This window comes from Bombyx mandarina, chromosome 01, assembly GCF_030267445.1.
Source record: "Bombyx mandarina strain Sakado chromosome 01, ASM3026744v2".
Lineage (NCBI taxonomy): Eukaryota > Metazoa > Arthropoda > Insecta > Lepidoptera > Bombycidae > Bombyx > Bombyx mandarina.
Genome location: NC_143208.1, coordinates 11,728,220 through 11,753,983, shown reverse-complemented (window position 1 = coordinate 11,753,983; position 25,764 = coordinate 11,728,220). Strand labels below are relative to the sequence as shown.

Here is a 25,764-nt window from a genome sequence, read left to right as displayed (position 1 = left end):
ACGATAAAATTGTATTACGAACAAGATCTGCTGTTTTTTAATAGGAAAATATTCTTAAAATGTTGCTACTTTATGAATAAATTTATAATTTCCTTTCTTTGTTCTACTTTAAAGAAAACATTTTTTTTAATTCATCTAGTATTTATAGTTCAGTCTAGCTCTATTCATATTGGAATTAGCTGATTTGAATCAGTTGCCAAATAAATTATAAATGACTAGAAACTCCAAAGAAAAATTTATTACGTTGTCTATACAATGAAATAAAACATTGTTAAATTAAAGTTCTATTTAATATGTCGTATCGTACATGTTTATAAGAATAAGGTCGTATCGTAGAACATATAAGACAAAAGGTCAGGTTTATCAAGGTTTTCCTTCTTTTCTTAGCGTCTCAACCTACCAAATGTAGAAATACATATATTTTAAATAGGTTTCATGTAGATATTTATAATACACAGGTACCGATCAAAATTGCATGGATAGTACATAAAAAATCGTTTTAACGTTGTAAATAGCGCCATCTATCATTAATAAGCTTTAACTGTGTATTGATAAGTTAGTATTTTAATCATTAAAGTTTAACGTAAGTACTAATAGTATTTAAAAAGAGAGATATGTCATAAAAGAGTTAATTTAGCATTATAACTATTTAGATGAGACGGTAGTTAAATAAAAACACAAATTTGATTTATTTCGCATAGTTCGATATGAAAAATGCACACGCTATTATTGAATGAAACCACGTTAAAATTTATTTTTATTATTAACTTGGCTTCAAGTGTTAATGATTGGTGTTAGAGCTTAAACTATCAATACAATTCTGATTCATCATCATGTAAATATCAACCGATAATGATTTCAAATGATCAATTTGTTAAATAGAAATTTGGATATATCAGATCTTAAGCCTCAAGTCGAGAAATTAATTGATAAATAAGCGGGTAGGTCCATTCACAAATTTCATTCACCCGAATCATTATGTGTAAATAAAAATTGCGGTAATGTTAAACATATGGGCAATTTAATAGCAATATATCAATTCCTGTGTATGGATAAGTATTTTCATTATCTTATTGATTACAAGCAGCTATATTCCACTTCCATCGTCCAACCTCGAGAAATCTGTGTAGAGAATCTTAATGTCATCTTTGAATTGCAACAGATCGACATGGAAAATGTTATACTTGGGCCGTTACAAACGTTCGAACTGAGTCATAAAACATTACGTCAAAGGAGTGCGACAATGCCGGGCAACTCGATATCGATAAATAGAGTAAGATCCCAGGGCCACTAGACGTCACGTATTTTCTGACGAACGAAATTTGGCCAATTGCGTAGTGTTAGTATGTATTAAGAACGCATGCCTACCTGCTAGCTTGCTTAGACGGTCAATTATCAGGTATCAGGTAATCGAGGTACATAAAATCATTACGCACTTCACGTAAATTCTGAAAGCTGATTTTTACGTATATTTTAAGCAATATCCTTAAAAATAAGTCGCCAATACTCCCAGCCACTTTCCGTCGGCCGAATTGCTTTGCATAGCATTATTCGAGAACTTTGTTAAAACTCAAGGGCGATATTAACGTCCAAACTCGTTCGGTTATTGATAATGTGTTGATAGTGTTTAACGAATTAAAAAGTGATCCGGAAAAAATATATATTTTAAATTTAAATAGAGAACGTTTTTAGTGTAATTATATTGATTTAAGTTTTACACAGACAACACTAGAAGTGTGAGCGAGAGATCCGATATGCCTATAAGTGTGAGCGAGAGGTCTGATAAAAATTATTTATGACTCAGTTCGCACATTTGTAATGGTCCAAGTATAACAATAAAATTTTAGATAAATCTTTTTATGTGCGTATAATAGAAAATTGAATACCTACTTTAACACGTAAGTTTTTGTTTACATAATATTTCCCATGACCAAAGAGAAGACAATTATTATACTAAATAAAAAATAAAAATAAAAATTACTACATTATCAAAAAAAAAAAACGTGGTGTCCCATATATCTACAAGTTCAAAAGCCGATGATAAGTCTTTACAATTGTTTATTTACATTTTACTACAGATAGTTAACGTATATCAAACTACATAAAACAGTCAGGTGACTTCTAAGTTTAACGTCACTTAATAATTACAATCTCGACATCAGAGACTAGTCACACACACATAAGTCCGAGGAGATCAATGCGAGGTGTTCAACTTCGAAAAGAAAATAAAACATCCGTCCTTTTGGCTCTGAAATCGAGATATATACATACGGGTGTAAGTCAACTGTTCGCCAATTCGAATAGGGAATTATGTACTTTAAGTAAATATAAGCGAAAAGCAATTTTCATTCGTACTGCTGTAGCGTAAATTACGTTTCGTAACGTAATTCGAGAAACTGTCATATCGGCTGATTTTAGAATTTGTTTCATTGTGTGGTGTGCATAGAGTCGGAAATCCAATAGTTTAACATTTTAAATTTTACATTCTAACTTAATTTACTCTAATTATGGAAATATTTCTTAAAATATATAGTTTTATATATACGAATAAACGTATTTTTTTTATATATATACGAATATATAAACGAAACCTCATGAAATGCACAAACAGCCTACACACGAAACCGCCTTTTTTTAATGATTTCCACATCGCGAGTCAACTTCTCGGGAACTATTCCCTTACACCCGGCACTATCCAATTACGTCATTCTATATGAGAACATTTACTTACGATAGCCACCAAGAGACTAGTTTATCAATATGTTAACGTTTTGTTTTCTTTTAACCAAAACTACACTGGAAATAAAGTATACATATGAATATCTTGTAATCGTCAAAGAAAATTCGGTTTAATTAATTCCATATGTCAAAAAAAAAATTAGTTCAATTAGTTCCATATCCCCGGTCATTATGCATAAAATGAATTGTATATATATGTAAACGAATTAAAATATGTAAAGTTAAAGTATTTTCTTTTTTTTTTTTTCGATAATCAACAATAAGTATATGCGTAATACAAAGCTACATTATTTATAAGCATCAGACATCACATACATTGCGCGATATATATATATATATATCTTTAGTGAAATGAAAAGTGTATACATTATATATTGCACGTCGCTGGCACGTTTAACTCGTGTTGCATTTATATCACATTTCGAACTAGTTGACAAAAAGTACAATATAAAAAAAAATCGTTCTGAATAGACAACCGGACGCGAATAAAAAAAACAATCTTAACAATAGTTATGAGGGAACTTGATTAAACAATAACGATTCTCTCACTATTTTGTTTTTTTTTTGTTGTGAAATATTAATGTTTTATATATTAAGTCAGTAAATTAAATCTATTAAATATTCTAGCATCATTTCATAACAAGCTGTAGTAAGCCTATCGCCGTAAATTTGGGCCCAAAACGAGTCGAGTTCAGCCATGCTTTATGAAGTTTGCGCGTCAAAGTATAAAAAAATAACAGTTGTCCGGTTCCTTACTGCTTAAAAAACGCAACATCACTAGTTCACATAGCACTTAAATATATTAAAAAAAAATCGATCGAATTATAGAATGTTACATTTAAATAAACTTTATATTTTTTTATTACAAATTCAAATAAATTTTCTGGATCACATTTTTATTGAAAATGTACAAAATTTGCTTTCATGTTAACGGTATTTCGAAACCATTATTAATTTAATAAAACAACTGATGAATTGCATTTCAAGTAGTAAGTAGATTATAACAGTTAAATACATTTTTAATTTCGTAAATACAATATTTATCCAATATAATAAAGAGATCTCGCGTCCATCAATAAAGCAAGTAACTCATTACAAGACCGAACAGGTCTTTTGTCATAAAACCGAATAAATAAATTCACTTTTCGGTTTAAAAAAAAACCAACTCTTTTCAATTTTATTTCTATACGTAAATAAACTATGAAAATAATATTTACACTAAAAAGAAAAATATGTATATTTAATACATGTGTACGGAGCATAGCATAATAAAAGTTTCTTTTTTAAACTGAAAACACTTATTTCTATATTTATAAACCACAATCTAATCACAACACGTCCATTTCGTTAATCATTAATGACACTTCGAATATTTTTGCTTTGACATTAATATTTCGGTGATTCGCTCATTAAAAAAAAACATTTTCCACAACGCAATGTTGATTTTAATTCGATCTTTTTTAATTCAATCGAAATACTGATATTTTATTACTATTTATTTGGAATCGAATGCATCCGTTTTTTTTTAAGACGAATTTAAAACGTTATATTATAAAATATTATAGCCGTTTTATAGAATAAATAAAGAAATATATAACAAAGAATCCGATTTCGCTATGGAACAGTATTTAATTTCCAATTCGTCAAATCTATTATAAATTATATTGTAAATCTAAATTAGTTTATAATGGCAGCCCTTCGTAAGGCCAGCAATACTTTTTTTATAGTAATAGCCGACACAGCGCGGCAGAAGTCGGCAGGGAGAGAGTACCTACCCGAGTGGTGCGAGTTACAATACGAACTACCAGCAGTAAGTATTAGCAGTGCCATATCCTGCCGTTTCATCGAAAACAGCATAACGGAAAGTTTCTATGAGATGAATTGAAATCAGTGGAAGTAGATATCGCCTTCTCGCATTAAAACTGTATAATCTCAAAACATACTAATTTTACAGAAGAGTGTTTTAAAGGTTTAACATGTGATATTTTTAATATTAATCCTCTTTGTAACATTTATTTTTTATTTTTTACCAGTTACATTATCTGTCTTTTAAAGTAAGATAAAATTTTGTCTTAATTTTGTTAATAGTATTCAAAACATTTATGTAAATAGAAAATAAAAAAACTAAAACTAAACTACGCTCTTTTGATAGTATTTATGAGAAAAATACTGGTGATACCTAATGATTGCGCATATTTACTTAATTTCGAATATTTTTGAAAATTGTACACTCTTAATGTGAAAAGACGATGTGTTAAACACCCTTGTTTTTCATTTTATTCACTTTATAACACATCCTGTGTAGTGGCTTGTCTTTTCTTTCCAATCATTAAAAATAAAACCCCGATCGTAAATAAGTCCTTTCAATTTATAAAATCGAATAGCTCCAATTTGAAATATTCAATTCGGAAATTAAGAAAAATGCACGCTTCGTACAAGCGTTAGTTATGATTTTGGTTTAATCACCTTAATAAACAAACTTACATCTTTATATTACATATCGATTAATAATTTTATATTATCGATTAATATTAACCAACCGGTGGTATTGTGATCTCGTAATTTAATCGTAAGTAATAATAATAAGTCGAAAATACCGGCAACACTATTCTACAAGACCTTCTAAATAAAAAATCAATGTCAACAAACTTTCCTTATTAACTAATTCATAAAAAAAAAACTCAACATTTCACGACGCAAATAATAATAAAATTATGATCGTTCGTTCAGAGATTTTCTTACTTTCATAGCCCTTCAAGATAAAGAAACGATACAAACAACAATCTGAGCTTTATTCATTGACTAATTCAAAAAAAAAATTAGTTTGTTATTTATTTATAAAAAAAAAAAAATCGAATCCGAATCACGAAACATGAATGCCAAAGCGAAATAGATCAGAATTCGTCCATTCGATATAGTTTATTCAGGGTCGAAATACTCCAATACTGAAAAATCTATATACTTATTGGATCTTAACCGTCATGGACGCGACAAATGTATCGCCCGCACTTTCTCCATGTAGTGCTTGTTGTGGGCCATCACGCACTCCTGCAGTTTAGGAGGCAACTCCTCGAGAGTCGGAGCCGAACTCTCCTCCATGTCTGATCTCCTGTAGAACAGTATATACGGAGTGCTGTTCGGATGTAGCTTGCTGAACTCCGATTCATCGGCGTTTGTGACGATGTCGTCGTTGTATATGTGCCATTGGTCGTTGTCTTTAGCGAGGGTGTAATAGTGACCGGAGTCGAGCGTGGTGCCGGCGTGAATGATCGCCGCGTAAAGCGAGTACGCAGAGTGCTGACCACGGGCCCGAACAGTCGGCAGAGTCACCGACTGGTTATGGTACATAGAGTGCATCAGCTTCGTCTGAACCTGAATCTTTGGCTCGAACCTACGAAAATAATGATCATGTTTTTTACGCTTTTTTTATTTAGCTTCGGACCTATGTAGGTTAGTACTTAACGGAATCTTTGAACATGCTTTTGACCCTCTTCATAAACGTCGGATTAACTCGAAATTTGGTATACTTCTAAAGACCAATGACAAATCAATATTTAAAAAATAATTGAAATTCAACTAAAAAAATGAAAAATAAATAATAGTTTAAAAAAACTAAAAAATACGCTTTTATAGAAAATTCAACTAAAAAGTAGAAAATAAATTTTAATTAAAAAAACAGCGTCAGTTGCATGGTATCAGTAGTTATAAATATTTTATGAACACATGCTTTTTTTTACAATAAAATCACTTTTTTTCACACAGTTTTTAGTTCAAATGTATTAAAATTTATTTTCAATTTTTTAGTTGGATTTTCTATAAAAGCGTTTTTTTTAAAACTATTATTTATTTTTAAATCTCATTCTGGTGTTAACCAACCAACCAATAGACCAACGGGAGTTCAGATATAAGACGTTGTCAACACACTAATTGAAATGAGTATGGAATTCCCTAAAAGGAAGTTGAATATCGTATATTTAACTTTTTTTTATTTTTTTTATTGCATAGGTAGGTGGACAAGCTCACAGCCCACCTGGTGTAAAGCGATCATCGGAGTCCATGGACATCTACAACGTAAATGCCCCTACCCACCTTGAAATATGAGTTCTAAGGTCTCAGTTTAGTTACAACGGCAGCCCCACCCTTCAAACCGAAACGCATTACTGCTTCACGGCACGGCATTAATATCAGATCGTATTAATTTTATTGCATTCGTAAATGTACAAAATTATTTAATTTAATTGGCGTTAGTTAGTTTTGTAATTAATCATTAAAATCGATTAGTAAAAAAGCAGTTTTATTGTCATTAAGCATTTGAAGTAATTATAGCCGGCGCATATTTGTGAATACCAATTTGTTTGTTTATTTCCTCATCAAGATCGGAATACTTTTTGGAAATCTGATCGGTTAATTGTCTAACTCTGATTAAAACGGTTTTTTTGTACTAAGCTATGTGTTTGCCGCGTAGTTCTAGCCGATTTTGATAAAATTTTTAGGCTTAGACAACGCGTCATGTCAAAAATTTGACGGTGTCTTTAAATTTTAGAAGAGTCGATGTCGATCCTCAATGCGCCCGTATTGATCACAAAAGCGCGATCGAATCTGAACAAGCCCAATACCGCCGCGTCTATCCTGTGTGCTTAGTGCGAGTTTTTAACGTTCTCGATAGCGTAAACGTTAGCTATTTTTATGGAATGGGATCGTTTGCGTACGTTTGCCGCTAGGGGCGCTGTTCCAACTGCATACAAAATTGGGTTAACTTTTACGCTATCGAGAACGTTAAGAAACTCGCACTAAGCACACTGATATACAAATTCCCGCTAAATCATTTAAAGTCCGCTCGTACAGACGGCAATACTGATTGATATCTAAAATGCGGAAGACAAGTTGCGTTATCTGGTCACTTGTAGCAACCACGTAAAGAAACTACTGTATTTAAATGAATATACAATTTCGAAAAGGGCACATCTCTGAAAATGTAAAATGTTCAGGAAATGAAAAAAACTGATTATTTTCTAAAGCAGTGTAAAATTTAAAATATTAGCTTCTGAGATATATTATAGTGTTAATTAGCAATTGAAAATTACTGGAATTATTATAATATGGGTGTAGGGCAAGCCTCAAAACTACATGTATATGAAAAAACGTATTTGACAAAATATGCAACATGTGCCCTTTTCGAAATTGCATATTCAAATATTGTGACTCCGTTACCGGCACTGACGCCTGGGACCGAATTATGACCTTGTTGACCTTATAACCTTTGGTTGGTGTGCTTAGTTCCCGGCATTATTTATGGACATTATTCAAGATTTATTAATTTATTGCCGAGATAAGTGGACGAGATCAACTGGTGCTAATGCGGAGTTTACATTACGAAATTAGTGTCATGCATGTTGAACTAAGTTTCACGAAAGTAGTTTCGATATAAGCGAAAGTAATTTCGTTAAAAATTAGTGTCGCGAAATCCACAGTATCGCAGTAACCATGGCGCCTTCAGCATCAAAGCTATAATTTGCTATATTCAATGTAGTTAAAGAAATGCTTATATACCAATAACTTAAAAAAATACTATCAAGAAAAAAAAAGTTGGTAGATTCGAGGATGGTCAACAAGAAGGCATTTAGGTGCAATGAAGTTAGGCTCTGAATTAGCAGATGAAGATCCTGAGAATTATAAAAACTATTTTCGAATGAGTGAAGATAATTTTGATTTTTTACTGTAGGTGTTTCGGGACCCTTGTCATTGATATTCATTAATAAGATCTATATTTATTTCTGTACTCCATCGTTGGTTTGCCATTTTCAACGCTTGAAGCGCGTCCGAACTAACAATACACACGTCCGCACAGCGCAGGCCCTTTCGCGAAATTAGTTTCACGTCGCGTCTACACTATGAAATTAGTTGCATGACACTAATTTCACCAAAAAATCGCGCAGGGCACGAAACTAATTTGCATGCATGAAATTAATGCATGCATTACGAAAGTATTAAATTACACGTGAAACTGTTGGTAAAACTAATGTCACGAAATTAATTTCACGCCACTAATTTCGTAATGTAAATTCGGCTTAAGAGATTACTAGAACCGGAATAAACATTGCAATGTGAAACATGAAATTGGCTTCCAAACCCGTTACGGCTTTGATGCTAGAAATAGGTAGAACAGTGCTACTTATTCATAGGGGCATCTAATACAATCTATATTAATTAATAATGAATAAGAATGACATTGGAATAGTGCTTCAGTTGGTATTATCTTAAGGTGACATTACGTGGGTAGTTATGAAATTATTATCTTTTTAACGATCCTCAACATCATAGTCATTTCTGAGTTTTTTTTCAGATCCTCACAGAACTTTTTGAGTTCGTAATCTCAAGTTTATCTTTTTGAGCATTTCACAATTTTGAATAACTTAAATCAACGACTCGGCCGCCTTAATAAAAGGCTTCAACCAAATGTCAATATAAAATTAATTACGTTGCAGTAAAGAAAGCAGACAAAAGAAATACTCCTGCGTACATATAAACCGCAAATAGAATATTATTTAATTAAAACGATTAAAAAACAAAAAAAAAAGCAAAAAAACTTACTTGAAATTCTTCAAAACGAGTATTAGATATTTCGGCGAGGTTTCGATTAAGACGCTCCTTTCGGCGTCACGTAGGCCTCCGCAGTCACGGCACTGATACTTGTTATCGCCCGAGAGGCTCTCTTTCGAGCAGTAATATTCTAGAAGGCTCTGGACGCTGTGCTGTGACGCTTCGGGCTTATCGGGAAACGCGAGTTGGAGGTCCCGGAACACGTCACGGGAAAGGGACGAAGAATGACAATCGGTGCATTCGACGCGCGTCAACAAAACCCCACCGAACATCGTATCTATAATCGAATCTCGCCGTAAGAACGTTGTATCGAACAAATGCCGCATCCGTTTTTTCGGCGGCATCATTGAGTCCACGTCTAAAGACGTTGCCTTGCTGTTGCCGGAGCCTGAAAATTTACTAGTTTACTCGATTTGTTCTGGTTTTTTTTTTATATATGTCAAATATATAACGTGGACTAGTTTAAAGAAAATTTCAACACAAAAACACTAACGCTTTAATTCGCTGTGTTCTTTTTATTTCTTTTTTTTATTGCTTAGATGGGTGGACGAGCTGACAGCCCACCTGGTGTTAAGTGGTTACTGGAGCCCATAGACATCTACAACGTAAAAGCGCCACCCACCTTGAGACATACGTTCTAAGGTCTCAGGTATAGTTACAACGGCCCACCCTTCAAACCGAAACGCATTACTGCTTCACGGTAGAAATAGGCGGGGTAGTGGTACCTACCCGCGCGAACTCTCAAGAGGTCCTACCACCAGTAAAAATAATCTGAATAATCAGAATAATCGACTTCATCCGATTTACTAGGTATTTATTTACGCTGACATTCCCAACCGATATCAAAGACCCATACATACATTTCACTATTTCTTACATTTTATCTACTAGTCTGTTTATTTCTATATGTGTTGCTTAATCATCATTTTAATTTCTTATTTAACTTCATATTTCAGTTCATTTCTTCTATTCAATTTAGTTTTAATTTCCTATTTAACTATCTATCCATATTTATTACCATTTTGCCTAATTTATTACAGTATTTCTGACATAAGCAATATGGCACATTTTAGGCAGTAATTTCTAAGGACTCCTATGTACGTGTTTTTTCACTTGCTTACTGGTGCTTCTTCCCACTATGTATTTCAACAATTTTACTTAGATCTGTGTACAACTGAGTTTGAGTTCTTTTTATGGCTAGTTTCCACCCGTTGTCTTCTAAGTTGGTGTTTAGCCTTCACCCATTCCGCTGTGTATTCGAGTTCCAGATCCAGGTCTAGACCGCCTACTATCAATGGAGGACCTGGTTTGACTTCATCAATAACTAAAGCTTCTCTTATCCAGTTACCATGCTCAATAACCCACAGCAACATTATGTCATATTACGTATAATTTATAATCCAACGAACATTAGACAAATACAAATTTTCCTTCGCAAAGTATTTATTCTACAATCTGTCCTGTCGCGATTGATTTAAATAAACTAACCGGTATATTATATACAGTCAAACCTGGATAAGCGAGAGTTCAAGGGAGCACAATCTCATTCTCGCTTATAGAGGTTTCTCACTAACCCGAGTTTCTCACTAATGCTTCCTCTGAATTTCATTTCGCGATTTTCCGGATTCAAACGCATTCACTATTTTAAGTTTGTCACTTAATGACAGCACTTAAATTTTCCCTTTTGACATGATGCAGAACAGAACTTTCTTTCGCAATTGATTAACGATAAACTGAGTAAGTCTGACAAACAGGACGGTACACAGGCACACGTGTCCATTCGAAAAGAATGCGATAAAATAACAACGTTATTTAGTTCCACGAAATAGAATAGGTTCAATATTGACCAGAAAACAATACAAAAACAATGGAAGGAAGTTCCACAAAAATTAAGAATGAGTCATAAAATAGCAGATGTTAAATTTGTAATTTGTTTTGTCATTTGTTCCTCCTAAATAATATAAATAAATAAAGCTCGACTGTCGCTTATAGAGGTATAGATGTGTAGCAGTCTCACTTACGGAGGTCTATGAGGGGAAAAATGACTCTCTCTTACAGAGGTTTCTGTTTCTCGCTAATAGAGGTTTTGGGAGCTTAAAATGACGGGTCCTGGCTATTACTCTCACTTATAGAGTTTTCTCACTTATCCAGTTCTCACTTAAACAGGTTTGACTGTATTATACAATAGTCAATCAATCAAACAAACAAAAACAAAATATACAACTATTATTCTTACATTTCTTATAAAAACCTTACTTATACTAATTATTTCATATTATCAAAATTCACACAATTTAGTAAAAAAAAAGTGGAATTAAAAAATTAAAAAAAAAAAGAGTGTAATTAGCTTTTAAAAGTAGTTTTGACTAGTGTAAAGTTAATTCCTTGACATTTTTTTAATGTCCGAATTAAAGCGTCAATGTGTTTTGTGTTTGAAATTCATCTCGACATCAAAAACATATCCCCCCCCGATTACAACTTTACAAATTGTGATTGGCTCTAATTGGCATTCATAAGTATCTATGCAATCGTTTTAAGGATCAAATTTAATTAAACAACCGTAAATAAGTTTTGGTAGAAATCACGACTTCAAAAAAAAAACAACAAACTAAACTAGAATCGGTGTGAAAGCAACGTTTGATATTGTCGCTGTTTTTTTTTTTTTTTTTTTTTTTTCAATACATACCAGAAGAACTGCTAGGCCTCGAATGGCTGCTACCTGCGCGTGCCCCACTGCCACCAGCTCTCGAAGAACTGCCACCCGGTCGCGACACGCTGCTGCCAGGTCTCGGAGACAGGGATCCTCGATTACTGGACCCCGCGTCGTCGCTGCGATAAAACATTGTCACTTATGATTATACAGCATAGGAGATAGTTTATCTTTTATCTATATATTATATATATAAAAATGAATTGCTGTTCGTTAGTCTCGCTAAAACTCGAGAGCGGCTGAACCGATTTGGCTAATTTTGGTCTTGAATTATTTGTAGAATTCCAGAGAAGGTTTAAAAGGTATATATAGGAATAACTATGAAAATGATCGGAATTAAATAAAAATAACACTTTTGTTTTTCGAACGGATTTCTTTTGTTTGTTATAAGTTTATTTTAAACAAAAAATTTAGGTCTTTTATTTATCGATCGAGGCACTACGAAGTCTGCCGGGTCAGCTAGTTTAATAATATAATACACACTCGTGGGCAAATGCAGAGAAACGCAAGCTTATATACTTATATTTAGTCCTGTCATAAACCCTGTATATCGATTACAAACTATAGTAAATTTTATTTAAAAAAATAATTGTGGATTGCTTTTGTCAAATTGATATATATAGTAGAATTATTTTGTCCGTGCAGTTTGGGTCATAAAAAATCGGAGCGGTGAAGCGAATATTTCGCTCTCTCTTCCACTCACGAGCCTTATGGACGGGCATAGTGATGCGCATTATTGTTGTCGATAAGCGGTATCGATAGTGTATTTAGTTTTGCCATTTTGTGGGTTAGTGATAAAAATGAAAGAAAAAATCACTAATCGAACACTTACCCCACATATCGTCACAGCAAGTCAAGGAGAACGGCAGAAATTAACACTTTGTAAATTTTCGGGATCTATTCTTATTTCAGTGAAAATTTGTAACATATTTTTGATAATAACACGTGCTGGTATATTTATGCCAACAAGCAAAATATTTTAATAAATTGTGCCGTTTTGGTACAAAACAAAGGAGTAGCCATTGTGTCACTAAAGAAATTCAGAGAGTGAATGTCCAAAATCACATTTCTCTTCGGTCGTGGGGTCTTCGTACCCCCTTGCGGGAGCACGGAGTGGGCCTCGGGGAAACCCCTCTGCCCGGCCATTTAAATTTCTCTTCGACATATGCACTATAATTTGTAGGTAGGTACAACAAATGACTCATAACATAGCAATGTCTCACCACCCTTCGTATACCACCCCGCCGCCGTGGTACACGATGCCTTCGATGACTCATTTGTTTTTATCGACAATGACGTTGCGCCCGCGCAACATGCTCACCGCCCTAGCCGGACTATGTTTTATGACCCAAACTGCACGGACAAATAATTCTACTATAGTTTTATTAATCGCTAGCTTTACGCCCGCAGTTTCGCCTGTGTGGACAACCTTCCTCTCAAGATTTAGCCAACCTTAGCCATATAACCGTACGAAAACCATTTTTATTTAATTAAAAATTGTTTATAAAATTGAAAATAAAACCTAACACCCCCCCCCACTCCGCCTACCATTTATGAGTGTGAAGGGGACAGTTAATGTTTTGCTTTTAATAATGTTTATAAATATAGCGTGGTCTTGTTTTTTTTTATTATTTTAATATTAAATTATTATTGTCCAATTATAATTGCATAAGTTGATAAAAAATGCTATACGATAGCTTTAACGCGGCAGTCCCCGACTGCCACACGTGTTTTTTTTTATTGCTTAGATTGGTGGACGAGCTCACAGCCCTCCTGGTGTTAAGTGGTTACTGGCGCGCATAGACATACACAACGCAAATGCGCCACCCATCTTGAGATATAAGTTCTAAAGTCTCAGTGTAGTTTACAACGGCTGCCCCGCCCTTCAAACCGAAAGGCATTACTGCTTCACGGCAGAAAAAGGCAGGGTGGTGGTACCTACCCGTGCGAACTCACAAGAGGTCCTACCACTAGTAAACCTGAAATATTATTACATTAAATCGAAATTACCCGGCCCCTTGTGTCGGTTGCACGGCGTGCGAGGCTTGTGACGCGTGAGATGATCTGGTCTGCCGGGTGCCAGCCGTCATGACAGCTTGCCGAGAATAATCAAAGTTCACGTCCGAACAGTGTTCGTAGGACTGGAGGAGTACGAACAAATACCTGGAACGGGAGAATCAACTGATTAATTCTTCAACCAGTGGTTGCCTTAAAACTCACCCGTACTTGGTTGTTTTATTTAAACTTCGAATGTATTTTGAATGTAATTTTGATTTGAATGATTACATTCGCAGTGAAATCCCTTTAAATTCTGAGCTTATTTTCCAGAGATTGTTAAAGGATTTTTTTAAAAAAGCACCTATCTTATTAATTAAGAGTGCACAGAATCTTAATTATTAATACGTGAAGCAAAAACGTTGTATCCCTTTTTACGAAAATTGCGCGAATGGAGGAGTATGAAATTTTCCACACTTATAGAGAATATAGAGAAGAAGTGACAATGCTAATATTTTTATTTATTTATATATATTATTTACACACACTACATACCATGTATTTGACGCACACACGCATGCATAATATTTATTGTCAAACTTTTGTTCTTGACGTCTGTTGTCAAAGTGAGATTAAATATTGTTTGTCTTTGTTAATATTTTTTATAGTGTAGTCTTAGCGAAATTTGTGATTATAGAAGTATAAAATACAATCATAATAGTGTACAAACATACAATTTCAATTAATTATAATCGAATTTCGACTACTGCGGGACCTCTAGTCTTAATTATTTTCTTTAAATGTAGATGGGTTTTTTGTTTGAATTGAATGGCTATTTATAAATGATACAAACTTTTCACACCCCCGATTACTCTCTTTAGACAACCCATACCCTGGGCCAGGAAGGTCAAGTACCTGGGCGTTACCCTGGATGCATCGATGACATTCCGCCCGCATATAAAATCAGTCCGTGACCGTGCCGCATTTATTCTCGGTAGACTCTACCCCATGATCTGTAAGCGGAGTAAAATGTCCCTTCGGAACAAGGTGACACTTTACAAAACTTGCATAAGGCCCGTCATGACTTACGCGAGTGTGGTGTTCGCTCACGCGGCCCGCACACACATAGACACCCTCCAATCCCTACAATCCCGCTTTTGCAGGTTAGCTGTCGGGGCTCCGTGGTTCGTGAGGAACGTTGACCTACACGACGACCTGGGCCTCGAATCAATTCGGAAATACATGAAGTCAGCGTCGGAACGATACTTCGATAAGGCTATGCGTCATGATAATCGCCTTATCGTTGCCGCCGCTGACTACTCCCCGAATCCTGATCATGCAGGAGCCAGTCACCGTCGACGCCCTAGACACGTCCTTACGGATCCATCAGATCCAATAACCTTTGCATTAGATGCCTTCAGCTCTAATACTAGGGGCAGGCTTAGGGACCCCGGTAACCGTACTCGTCGAACTCGACAAAGAGGTCGACGTGCAACCTAACCCATGCACCAGCCCGCTGAGTTTCTCGCCGGATCTTCTCAGCGGGTCGCGATTCCGATCCGGTAGTAGATTCATTCGCGAAGCAGCTACTCTTGAGCTGTTAGGTCTCCTTCGGAGGCGCTCGGGTAGCTGTTAGCAAATCCCACCTCTCCTGGCTGAGCCTTTGCTCGCCCACGTGTCCTGGTGAAACTGGAAAGGCCTTCGGGCCACTAGTAAACTTTCAATCATAAAAAAAAAAAAAAAAAAAAAAAAAAAAAAAAAAAAAAAAAAAAAAAAAAAAAAAAAAAAAAAAAAAAAAAAGATACAAACTTTTTTTAAACATTATACATTCGCGCGCTAAGACACGTCCGTACATATCGGTAAGAAAAACTGCGCATTAGTCGGTATTCCGATGTTCCGCACTTTATAAGCATTAAGAGAGTCGATGTATCGACGGATCGCGCCCTAATAGTTAATCTAATTAAAATGATCTACTGTGCATTAACTTCATTTAATTATAACGTAACACTACCTACATTTACTTGTAACGTATTATCTATCTGTAATAATCAGTGTTCGATGCTGTCTTTGTTTGTCTTGTATGCATTTCATCCGTAGTTACTATTAATAACGTACGATCTGTGACGCGCGAGTATACAAGAAATCGGTTTATTTCGTACAATTAGCCATTGTGGCGACGGAGCATTACCAGACTTTCCTAGTTATTCAGCATTTTTATCCTTAAACATGGACAAGGCTCTATATGAAATTATATTTGTGCCAAACACCTCAGTGCTCCCCGAAATTCAGATATCAGCTCACATAAAATGTTATCCTATTTTCTTCCCTAACCCTTTTATTCCAGACCCTCTAGTTCTTGTCTTAAATACAGATACCATTATCACTCTGCTCATTTCGCTACACCAGTGGTTCCCAAACTTATTTTGTCTACTGCCCACTTTGAGAATAAATTATTTTTTAGCGTCCCCATTTTTTCACCTACTTAAAAGCGAGAGCTCAGTCGGTGTCTAAAAGTCCGAGATGAAATTACAAATCGCCTCCCAAGCCTCTACACAGCGCCCTCATATTTTTCTGGGTCTCTTACCGCCCCCCACTGGGCCTGCAGCGCCCACACTTTGGGAAAGGGTGCGCTACACAGACAGCACACAATACTATACGTTAAAAAAAAAAAGTCGTTTAAGCTATCGTTCGTTGAAACGATTTTAAATTAACAACACTTAAATCTGAGCACTTTTGATCTTCGCTTTATTTTATTACCTTTCGATCGCGTATTTATTATATTCGTTATAGCTTTTTTTGATGGAATGGATGATGATGGCATGATTACTGGTGGCCCGAAGGCCTTTCCAGTTTCACCAGGATAGGTGAGCGAGCAGAGGCTCAGCCAGGAGGGACGGGATTTGCTAACAGCTGCCCGAGCGCATCCGAAGGAGACCTAACAACTCAAGAGCAGCTGCTTCGCGAATGAATCTACTACCGGATCGGAATCGCGACCCACTGAGAAGATCCGGCGAAAAACTCAGCGGGCTGATGCTTAGGTTAGGTTGCACGGTTACCGGGGTCCCTAAGCCTGCTCCTAACTTAAGAGCTAAAGGCGTCTAATGCAAAGGCTATTCGATCTGATGGATCCGTAAGGACGTGTATTCGTTATAGGTACTCATAAGGCCATTATAAGCGGGCTAGAGAGCTAAACCTTATTTCTATGTCGTTTGTTTGACTACCGCGTGACTTTTTTTAATTAAATAGAATTTAATTAAACAGGAAGCCAAGTTTTTCTCTGCCCGATAGGCCAACGGTCCGAAATATGCTGTTCGAAAATTTCTATTGATGCATCATTTCAAGAAATGATTGTTTTGTTAGTGAGATACAGGAATTTTTCGATTCCCAATATCGAATTTAATGTTTATATTAATGTGGCAACATTAATGTAGCTTACTAGTAATCACTATTACGTGTGAGTAACACTATATTGCCTCTTGCATATTTAACTTTCATTTATTATTGCTTAGGTGGGTGATTAATACGACCCGCCTATTGTTAACTAGTTACCCACATCATATGAATTCCATCACTTAAACAAAATATCGATTTATATAAAAAGACTAGCCGTACACGCCCGCTTCGCTGGATGTTTAAAATTGACATTATTATTTATTGTCATTATTATTAGCGACTCAAACACTCATATAAATATTAGCCTATCCATTAAGTACATGTATTTTCTACATGGATACCAAGTTTCAAGTCAATCGGATGCATGGTTCAGTAGTTATAACGGAACATGCGTAAAAACCACTGTATGTATGTATTTATGTATTTATATATTAGTATAGAGTATAGTTTTTTATTTTATTTATTGCTTAGATGGGTGGCCGAGCTCACAGCCCACCTGGTGTTAAGTGGTTACTGGAGCCCATAGACATCTACAACGTAAATGCGCCACCCACCTTGACATATAAGTTCTAAGGTCTCAATATAGTTACAACGGCTGCCCAACCCTTCAAACCGAAACTCATTACTGCTTCACGGCAGAAATAGGCAAGGCGGTGGTACCTACCCGTCCGGACTCACCAGAGGTCCTACCATCAGTAATTACGCAAATTATAATTTTGTGGGTTTGATTTTTATTACACGATGTCATTCCTTCACCGTGGAAGTCAATCGTGAACATTTGTTAAGTACGTATTTCATTAAAAAAATTGATACCCGCCTGCGGGATTCGAACATCGGTGCATCGCTAGATATGAATGCACCGGACGTCTTATCCTTTAGGCCACGACAACTTCAAGATATAAAAAGATTTTAATACACACGAGGACTTACCCTAAAAACTCAGAGCTATCGTGTTGGTTATTAACTGTGAAGAACGGAGGCTTTACGACATTAAAGAATTCGTCAGGATTCAGCTTCGTGTTGTAGGAGTGCATCATTTTGGCGAACAGTAGCCCCATCTTCGACCAGTACGGTACGGCGTTCATTTTCATCATGACGTGTGTGCTGAAGCTGTAACAAACAAACAAAAACGTTCGGAACACCGGATTTCACACCAACAACTCGTTAATGCTGCAAGTGATGGAGAAATTAGCGATTATTCATTTCGCCGGTATTAAAAATCGCAAGCATACCTTACGTGTTATAGTTGTTTTTTTTTTGTTCAATTTAAAATAACACAATATCGCCGCTTTCGTAGAATTCGCTTTCTGTATGACTCGTGTCAAAGCCACTTATTTACGTTGGCTTATGTATATAAAAAAGCCATGCGCTTTGCGTTGAAGAAGTTAAATTACGCATTGCCAATGCAATGATTTCGCACAGCTAGCTGGATGCAAATAAATCGCACTACATGCAATAAAACAAAAAACAAAAAATCAAAAAAACATTAAGCGCCCAAATACAAAGCAAAGGAATATATATTCGTCACAAAAATGTTCGCCCGAAGTGGGAATCGAACCCACGAACCTCAGCCCACCAATCAATCACGCTAAGTACTGCTCTACCAACTCAGTTACTACCAACGTAAGTAACTGTTTCGTCTCGTATTAGGTACTGTAGCGTACACTAAACGATTAGATCGTTTAGCCGGGTAATATAAGCCGGTTGTGTGAACATTATTGTGGCATGTCATTGAGACAGGTAGCGTCAAGCGCTTCCGATCTTACGATTTCTTTTTGTTTTTTTTCAGGCAGCGGCCGAATTTCACGAGATTTTTGCGCCTAGCGGATGTCTTGACCAGCCGCAGTACCCAATGATGTTTTAGGGACCTACCCACCTAATAACTCCCTTTGCAATCTCTCACCGGACGTCCGATCTCCGCTGGGGGTAAGAACTCGAGCAGATTAGGGGAATTCCCACGGTCAACACTACAATCAGACTACGCTACAACAGGTCGCTGAGGCGATCGTCGGTTTCCACGGCAACCCAACGATCCCTTACAGACAATATTAATTTAAAAAAAAATACATATCTCATAAAAGCGATACGATACGATACGAAGTTGTCGTAGGTATGATAATTTTGGGATGTCGAATGAAAATAGTATTAAAAACCACGGTTTTTCACAAATATTTTCATGGTCACGATGATAAACAGGATACCGAGATACTTCATTGTCGTCAGCAATGAAATAAACATCGCATCACAAACACACCTTATTGTATATTCAATCGGTACGGGCAACGAATGAAAAACGGCAAATGCATTCGAAATGTTGACAAATGTTGTATTTCATTTGTTTTATTTTATTTTTTCATTTTTTATTTATTCAGAAATGACATGTGTCCCGTTTAAAGTTTCATTAATGAATAAAGTTCTTGAATGTTTCACACACTACATTACAATTCATACGTAAACTTACAACAACAAAAAAAGAACAGGTTGTCTGATTTAATTTATTTTAAATGTGGGACGCAACTGTATTTTTTTACGAATTAAACTGTCCGCTACGTATTTCGTGTTTTATTTTATTTTAACTGAATGGATATTAATCCATACACATATTAGTGAGATTTCTAGGGAATCGTGACGTGTTAATATATTCATGACAATCGAATTTCCTCAAGGCGAGTGCGAGGTGATTTCGCTTAATATCTTACATGCAAACATATTTGAGTGCACATTATAATTGACAATGAGTGTGATTGACGTCGTCGGCACACTTCCTTAGACGGTCTGCATACAACTAAATCACCCTTGAAACGTAATAAAATATCAAGAGTCAGTTGCAAACTCAAGAACGAAATTGATCCTATTAATATAATAATATAATATATTGGACAATTGACGACATCCGACTAACTCGATTCTTGTAAATGATTTATGGACCCTCGTATTTACTGTCTTGCATATTGCATACCGCTAATACTTATATAATAAATCGCTTCATAGTATAAAACAAAGTCGCTTTCTCTGTCCCTATATCTGTCTGTCCCTATGTATGCTTAAATCTTTAAAACTACGTAACGGATTTCGATGCGGTTTTTTTTAATAGATAGTGATTGAAGAGGAAGGTTTACATGTATAAAAACATCAATTAAATAGTGGAGAAATCAATAATAAATTACAGTTTCCGAAGCGTAGCGAGGGCGGGTCGCTAGTTTATTTATATAATATAACTATGTTTTGTACGCATGTTTGAGAGCGAGCAAAAAAATAGCGTAATAAATATTAAAACAAAAATATATTAAATTCGCAAGCATATGTTATCAAGAGCGCGCGCAACTCAGTACAAGCAATAAATGTCAAACTTATATTTATAACGCAAGAGAGAGAACGAGCTATTTTTTATTTATTTCGCGAAAGATTGCGTTTTTTTTATATAATTATTGGACTTAAAAATAGAATTGTCTTTACGTACTGTCTGGTAACGAGCAGGGCTTGCATGACGCTGTTCATGTAACACGTGTTGCCCAAATTCAGGAGACCAACTTTCCTAGCTGGCGGTTGCTTCGAATTCGGAGGCGATGCGGGGAGTCCCCGAGGCCTCCATGGCGGGAGATGCTTAAACCGAGACCATCGGGATGCCATGTGATATTCCAGGCATGAAATCTACAAATAAAACACAAAAAATATATATAAAGTACAAAAAAAATGTTTTTAAAACTAATTACTACGGTTTTTAATCATTTAATAAAATATTAATCAATATCTCATTTTATCAATAAATATTATTATCTTTGAGTAAGATTAATTAACAACTTTCGTACTATAGTTCGATTGCCGTATGTGTGTACCTACATATGACGTCACTCGTTAGGTCACGTTTACAGTAAAAAATTAACACCGACATTCTGAAATGTATTCTTTAGATGGATCATTATTACTCACTTTTTGTATATAAATATCGCAACTCGTATTTCTTAGGAACATGAGAATTCCTTAACAAGTGTGCGATTTACGATGACTGATGTAAAATATTTATCACAATGTTAGATTGAGCTTTTACTGTGTACAAACGCTAACAAGAGATATGCGAGCTGTCGCCAATCTTGTGTAGCCTGTTCCATATTGTTCCAAAACAAATTAACTTAATGACACAGCTACGATAATTATTCAAATTGATCTTTGACATTTGAACGTAGACGTCACTGTACAATAGCGCGCTCTCCGATTAGTATCATAAAAAAAACGCCTACACAACTTGCTTAAATCTGTGGCGATCTTAATTTACTTCCGTCTTTTTACTGATTATTATGAAGAAAAAAAATATCTGTTGCGAGTCTCACCAAATCTTCGTATTTGTCCTTGAAGGTTTCCAATGGCTCTCCTTTGAGTGGTTCCATTTTGTAGTCGACCATAGCATTGACTATATCGACGACGTTCTGTAAGTGTTGCCGGCTGCTTTGTCGACTGTCCGCCGCCAGATTCCCGAGCACCTTCCTTACGTTCGTGGCGATCTAAGCAATAAAAAAAAAGATCAGTTAAGAATCATTAGCGATACATTCTTAACATCAAACGTGTGACGACTAGGCAAACGAGAACGCGTATAAGTTTTCAGTGTACGCTTACAGATATTTAAAGAAGGTTTAAAGGCAGTTATATAGACAGTTTTTCAATTAACGATCAACAAGTATACAAAGGCAATAAAAAAAAAATAAAAAAAAAAATCCACCGATGTCAAATTTTCTAAAATACCCGCCCGCTTCGCTGGGCATTTAAAATTAACATTATTATTTCTCACCACCAAAAAGATTATCATTATTAACGCCCCCGCAACTGGTGTAGGGAGTCGTCCAACACTCATATAAATATTAGCCTATCCATTAAGTACATGTATTTTCTACATGGATATTAAGTTTCAAGTCAGTCGGATGCATGGTTCAGTAGTTATAACGGAACATCCGTAAAAACCACTGTATTGATTTATATATTCGTATAGATTAAAAATGTACATATAGTGAGGTAGGTACGTCTTAGGACGTCTTATCCTTTAGGCCACGACGACGAAACTATTATTAAGTACCTTATCAAGAGCCTCTTGCTGTTCTCGTAACGACGCCAAGATGTGAATGACAACGTCCGCTTCCGAAGTCCGTAAAGTTCCGGGTTCACCCAAAGCCAAGAATAACTTCTCTAGGTTCTCGAGAGAGACATCAAGTAATATTTCGAATTTTTCATTTTCCTGCAAGAAAAAAAAACAATCTTATAAGAGTGTTAAAAAACGTAATAGGCATCATGACTTTTAAAAACTTTCATCAGAATTTACCGAACCTTGCAAATTAATTTTCGAACTAAAATACCTTACCATTAACTCCTTAAACTCCCTTCTTAGTTCACCTCTAAAAACCTCCGAAGAAACAAATGTCCAGTCTCTATGTCGACTAGTTTAATGCTATTATTTAGTCTAAGCCAGCAGGCTAAAAGTATTATTTGTATTTATTATTGTAAATCTATCAAATACATTTAATTACCGAAGCTATCTGTGACACGTCGTAAGCACTACGACAATAACCTTTCATCGCGCTCGCGTAGATCATACGGAACACGATCATAAGCACAGAAATTATTTTCCAAGTTTCTTTTTTTTTATTGCCCTTGTAGGCATACGAGCCTACGGCCCACGGGATGGTGAGCGGTTACCGTCGCCCATGGACTTCAGCAATGCCAGGGACAGAGCCAAGCCGCTGCCTACCGTAAGTATTAAGATTTAAGATAAGTTATTGTGTTATTTATTTTTTTACCTCCAAAGCTTTTATGTACGCCATGACCCAGTCGCCGAGCAAAGGTGTTCCTTGCCAGCTGTGCATCCAACAATAGAGGACTGATAGAGCAGCCCTCAATCCAGCGCCGTCCGGTCCGGATTCGCCTTGTTGGACCAGCCAACGTGCGTTCGACATTGTGGCCGCGTCGTCTAAGCCATCGAGCACAACTAACACGACAGACGTCTGAGGTCCAATGTGGCTTTCTAAAAATAAACACAATACAAACTTAACAATAACCTAAGTGTTTTTATTTTAACACATTGACTGCGGGGCCATTTCTGAGGGAGAGTCAGTGGGTATGAGGCTTTTTGAGGAACGATTGGACTTATTTACAGAGCATATGAGATCTGACAGGCCTCTTTGAATATACCCATAACTATAGAACTGTGGACATAGTCGCCTCTCGCGTCGAGCGAAAGAGCGCGATTTCGACTGCCGTGCCAGGGGAGATTCACGCGTGGAGCATATTAAACCGCAAAACGCAGTGAACGTGTTAAATAATTTTTATTATCTTGCCGATAATCAAACAGTTAAACGCTAAGCTTCACAATATATATGTCTTACTTTCAATTAAAATTAAAAAAAAATCTGATACTTGTCCCAATGTTTACGGCTCGAAGGATTTGCGCATAAGATCTCTAGTCAACTAACGAGAGCATTTCAAACATTTACAGACTCAACGGATTTTACCGTACTGAAAATTCAGTTCAAAAATATCATAATAATATATAAAACGTTATATAAAAAAAAACTCACTCGGGTCCGATATAAACGAATACAGTTTGTCGAGTACGGCTGTTACGATTTCGTGACGCAAAGTGCAATGGACGTGGTTAACAACGCGCAAAAAGAACTCTTCAATTGACTGCAGTAGATTCCATTCGTTTCCCGTAGCAAGAGCTATAACGAAAACAAAACTATATAATGAAACACGTTTTATAGTTATTGTTCGTAATAATTTACGATCACAAATTTATTATTAACTAGTGGTCCCGCAGTAGTCGATATTCGACTATAATGTTAATTGAAATTGTATGTTTAAACATTATTATGGTTCTATTTTCAAAAACTATTTATATTTCTAATATAATGACAAATTTTGCAAAAACTTACACTATAGATAAATAACATTAAAAACAAACAATATTAATCTACTCAGAATTAGACCACAGACTTTAAACAAAAGTTTGACAATGGACAATAAACAAAGAGTATAGTTATATGTATGTGTGTGTGTCAAATACATGGTAGTGTGTGTAATGTTTTTTATATTGATTTAATGTATGGTTTATGCATAATTAATTTTAAAAAATATTAGCATTGTGCACTCCTTCTCTGTATTCTATATAAGTGTGGGAAATTTCATACTCCTCCGTCCGCGCAATTTTCGTAAAAAGGGGTACAAAGTTTTTGCTTCACGTATTAATATATAGATAAGTTTCAATTACTTATTGTGATATTACATATATGTTCCGAACGAATTTCAATACCAAATCATTATCAATTTTAAATGAAATACCAGTTAATTAAGACTTACTGAGGCATTTAACAATATCTTGACAGTTCTTAATCAAGTCCAGGGCTTGCGGGAGGTAGTTGGGTTGATCATTCATCATCTGGATGTACTGCGCCAGCGCTTTCAAATCCAGCTGGCAGTTGTCTTGAACGAGTTCACGTTTTTTAACCGCCATTTTGCTGAAATATAAATTAAATAAAGTTTAATTCACCCTTAATTCGTATAAATATTCAATGACTTCGTAAGTATATTGAGAGTAATTCGAATAGGCAATTTCCATAATAAAAACATATTCAATTTTCTTTTTTTAAACCAAACCAAAAGGTTTTAGGGGGCAAAACAAAAAAATAGTCAATCGGGTCATTTTCGACTTTTTGAGAATCTTACGCACGCCAATTGATCCACCAGTGTATATGTGTAATTCATATGTAAAGTGATGATGATGATGTTAAAAAAACACAGGCCTAACATTTTTTAATAGCCTTTAGTGCACTGAGGAGGACCAGAATGTATGAACACTTCCCGAAACACTTGGAATAAAATAAAGTTGTACATGCCCCGTATCGAAGCCGCGATCCCATAGTACAGGCCATCGGTGTAACCTTAGATTAGTCAGGAAACATGAAATCAAATACGGACAAAACATTTGCCAAGCTTTCGGCGCGCGATAAACTAATCTCTAAGAGCAGAAACAGAGTTTAGATGTGTGACGATGTTCTAGCTTTATTTATTATCTAACCAAAGGCCGCATCACAGACGTTGCGTCGATGCGAAATGTCACACGAATTTGAAATAACAGCGCGGCAATACGTCAAAACGATTCTGTTCAATGATCTTTCGTTTCAAGTACAAAGGACAGAACAATTAAAAAAGACGCGATCTAGAACATTTTATGGATCATTAATTATTTATATGGTTAACTAAAATATCCACGAATTATTATTAATAATAATTTATGTATTTAAATATCCCGGCACCGATTTTATAAAGTTCAACAGATGTGCATG

General features: G+C 35.6%; 1 protein-coding gene across 1 annotated transcript in view; it reads right to left on the bottom strand.

Annotated features, from left to right (window-relative positions):
- Positions 1 to 2,968: 2,968 nt before the first annotated feature.
- The window catches only part of DUBAI (Deubiquitinating apoptotic inhibitor), a 44,041-nt gene continuing 21,245 nt past the window's right edge, over positions 2,969 to 25,764 (bottom strand). Inside the window, exons 2-12 of the mRNA XM_028179700.2 lie at positions 24,779 to 24,936; positions 23,998 to 24,141; positions 23,221 to 23,444; positions 22,503 to 22,661; positions 21,766 to 21,936; positions 20,898 to 21,088; positions 18,368 to 18,547; positions 14,060 to 14,212; positions 12,026 to 12,168; positions 9,331 to 9,727; positions 2,969 to 6,130 (exon numbers count right to left, since the gene is read on the bottom strand). Of these exons, the coding sequence (XP_028035501.2) occupies positions 5,719 to 6,130; positions 9,331 to 9,727; positions 12,026 to 12,168; positions 14,060 to 14,212; positions 18,368 to 18,547; positions 20,898 to 21,088; positions 21,766 to 21,936; positions 22,503 to 22,661; positions 23,221 to 23,444; positions 23,998 to 24,141; positions 24,779 to 24,932 (2,328 nt within the window). The 5' untranslated portion in view covers positions 24,933 to 24,936 and the 3' untranslated portion in view covers positions 2,969 to 5,718. The remainder of the gene's footprint in view (positions 6,131 to 9,330; positions 9,728 to 12,025; positions 12,169 to 14,059; positions 14,213 to 18,367; positions 18,548 to 20,897; positions 21,089 to 21,765; positions 21,937 to 22,502; positions 22,662 to 23,220; positions 23,445 to 23,997; positions 24,142 to 24,778; positions 24,937 to 25,764) is intronic.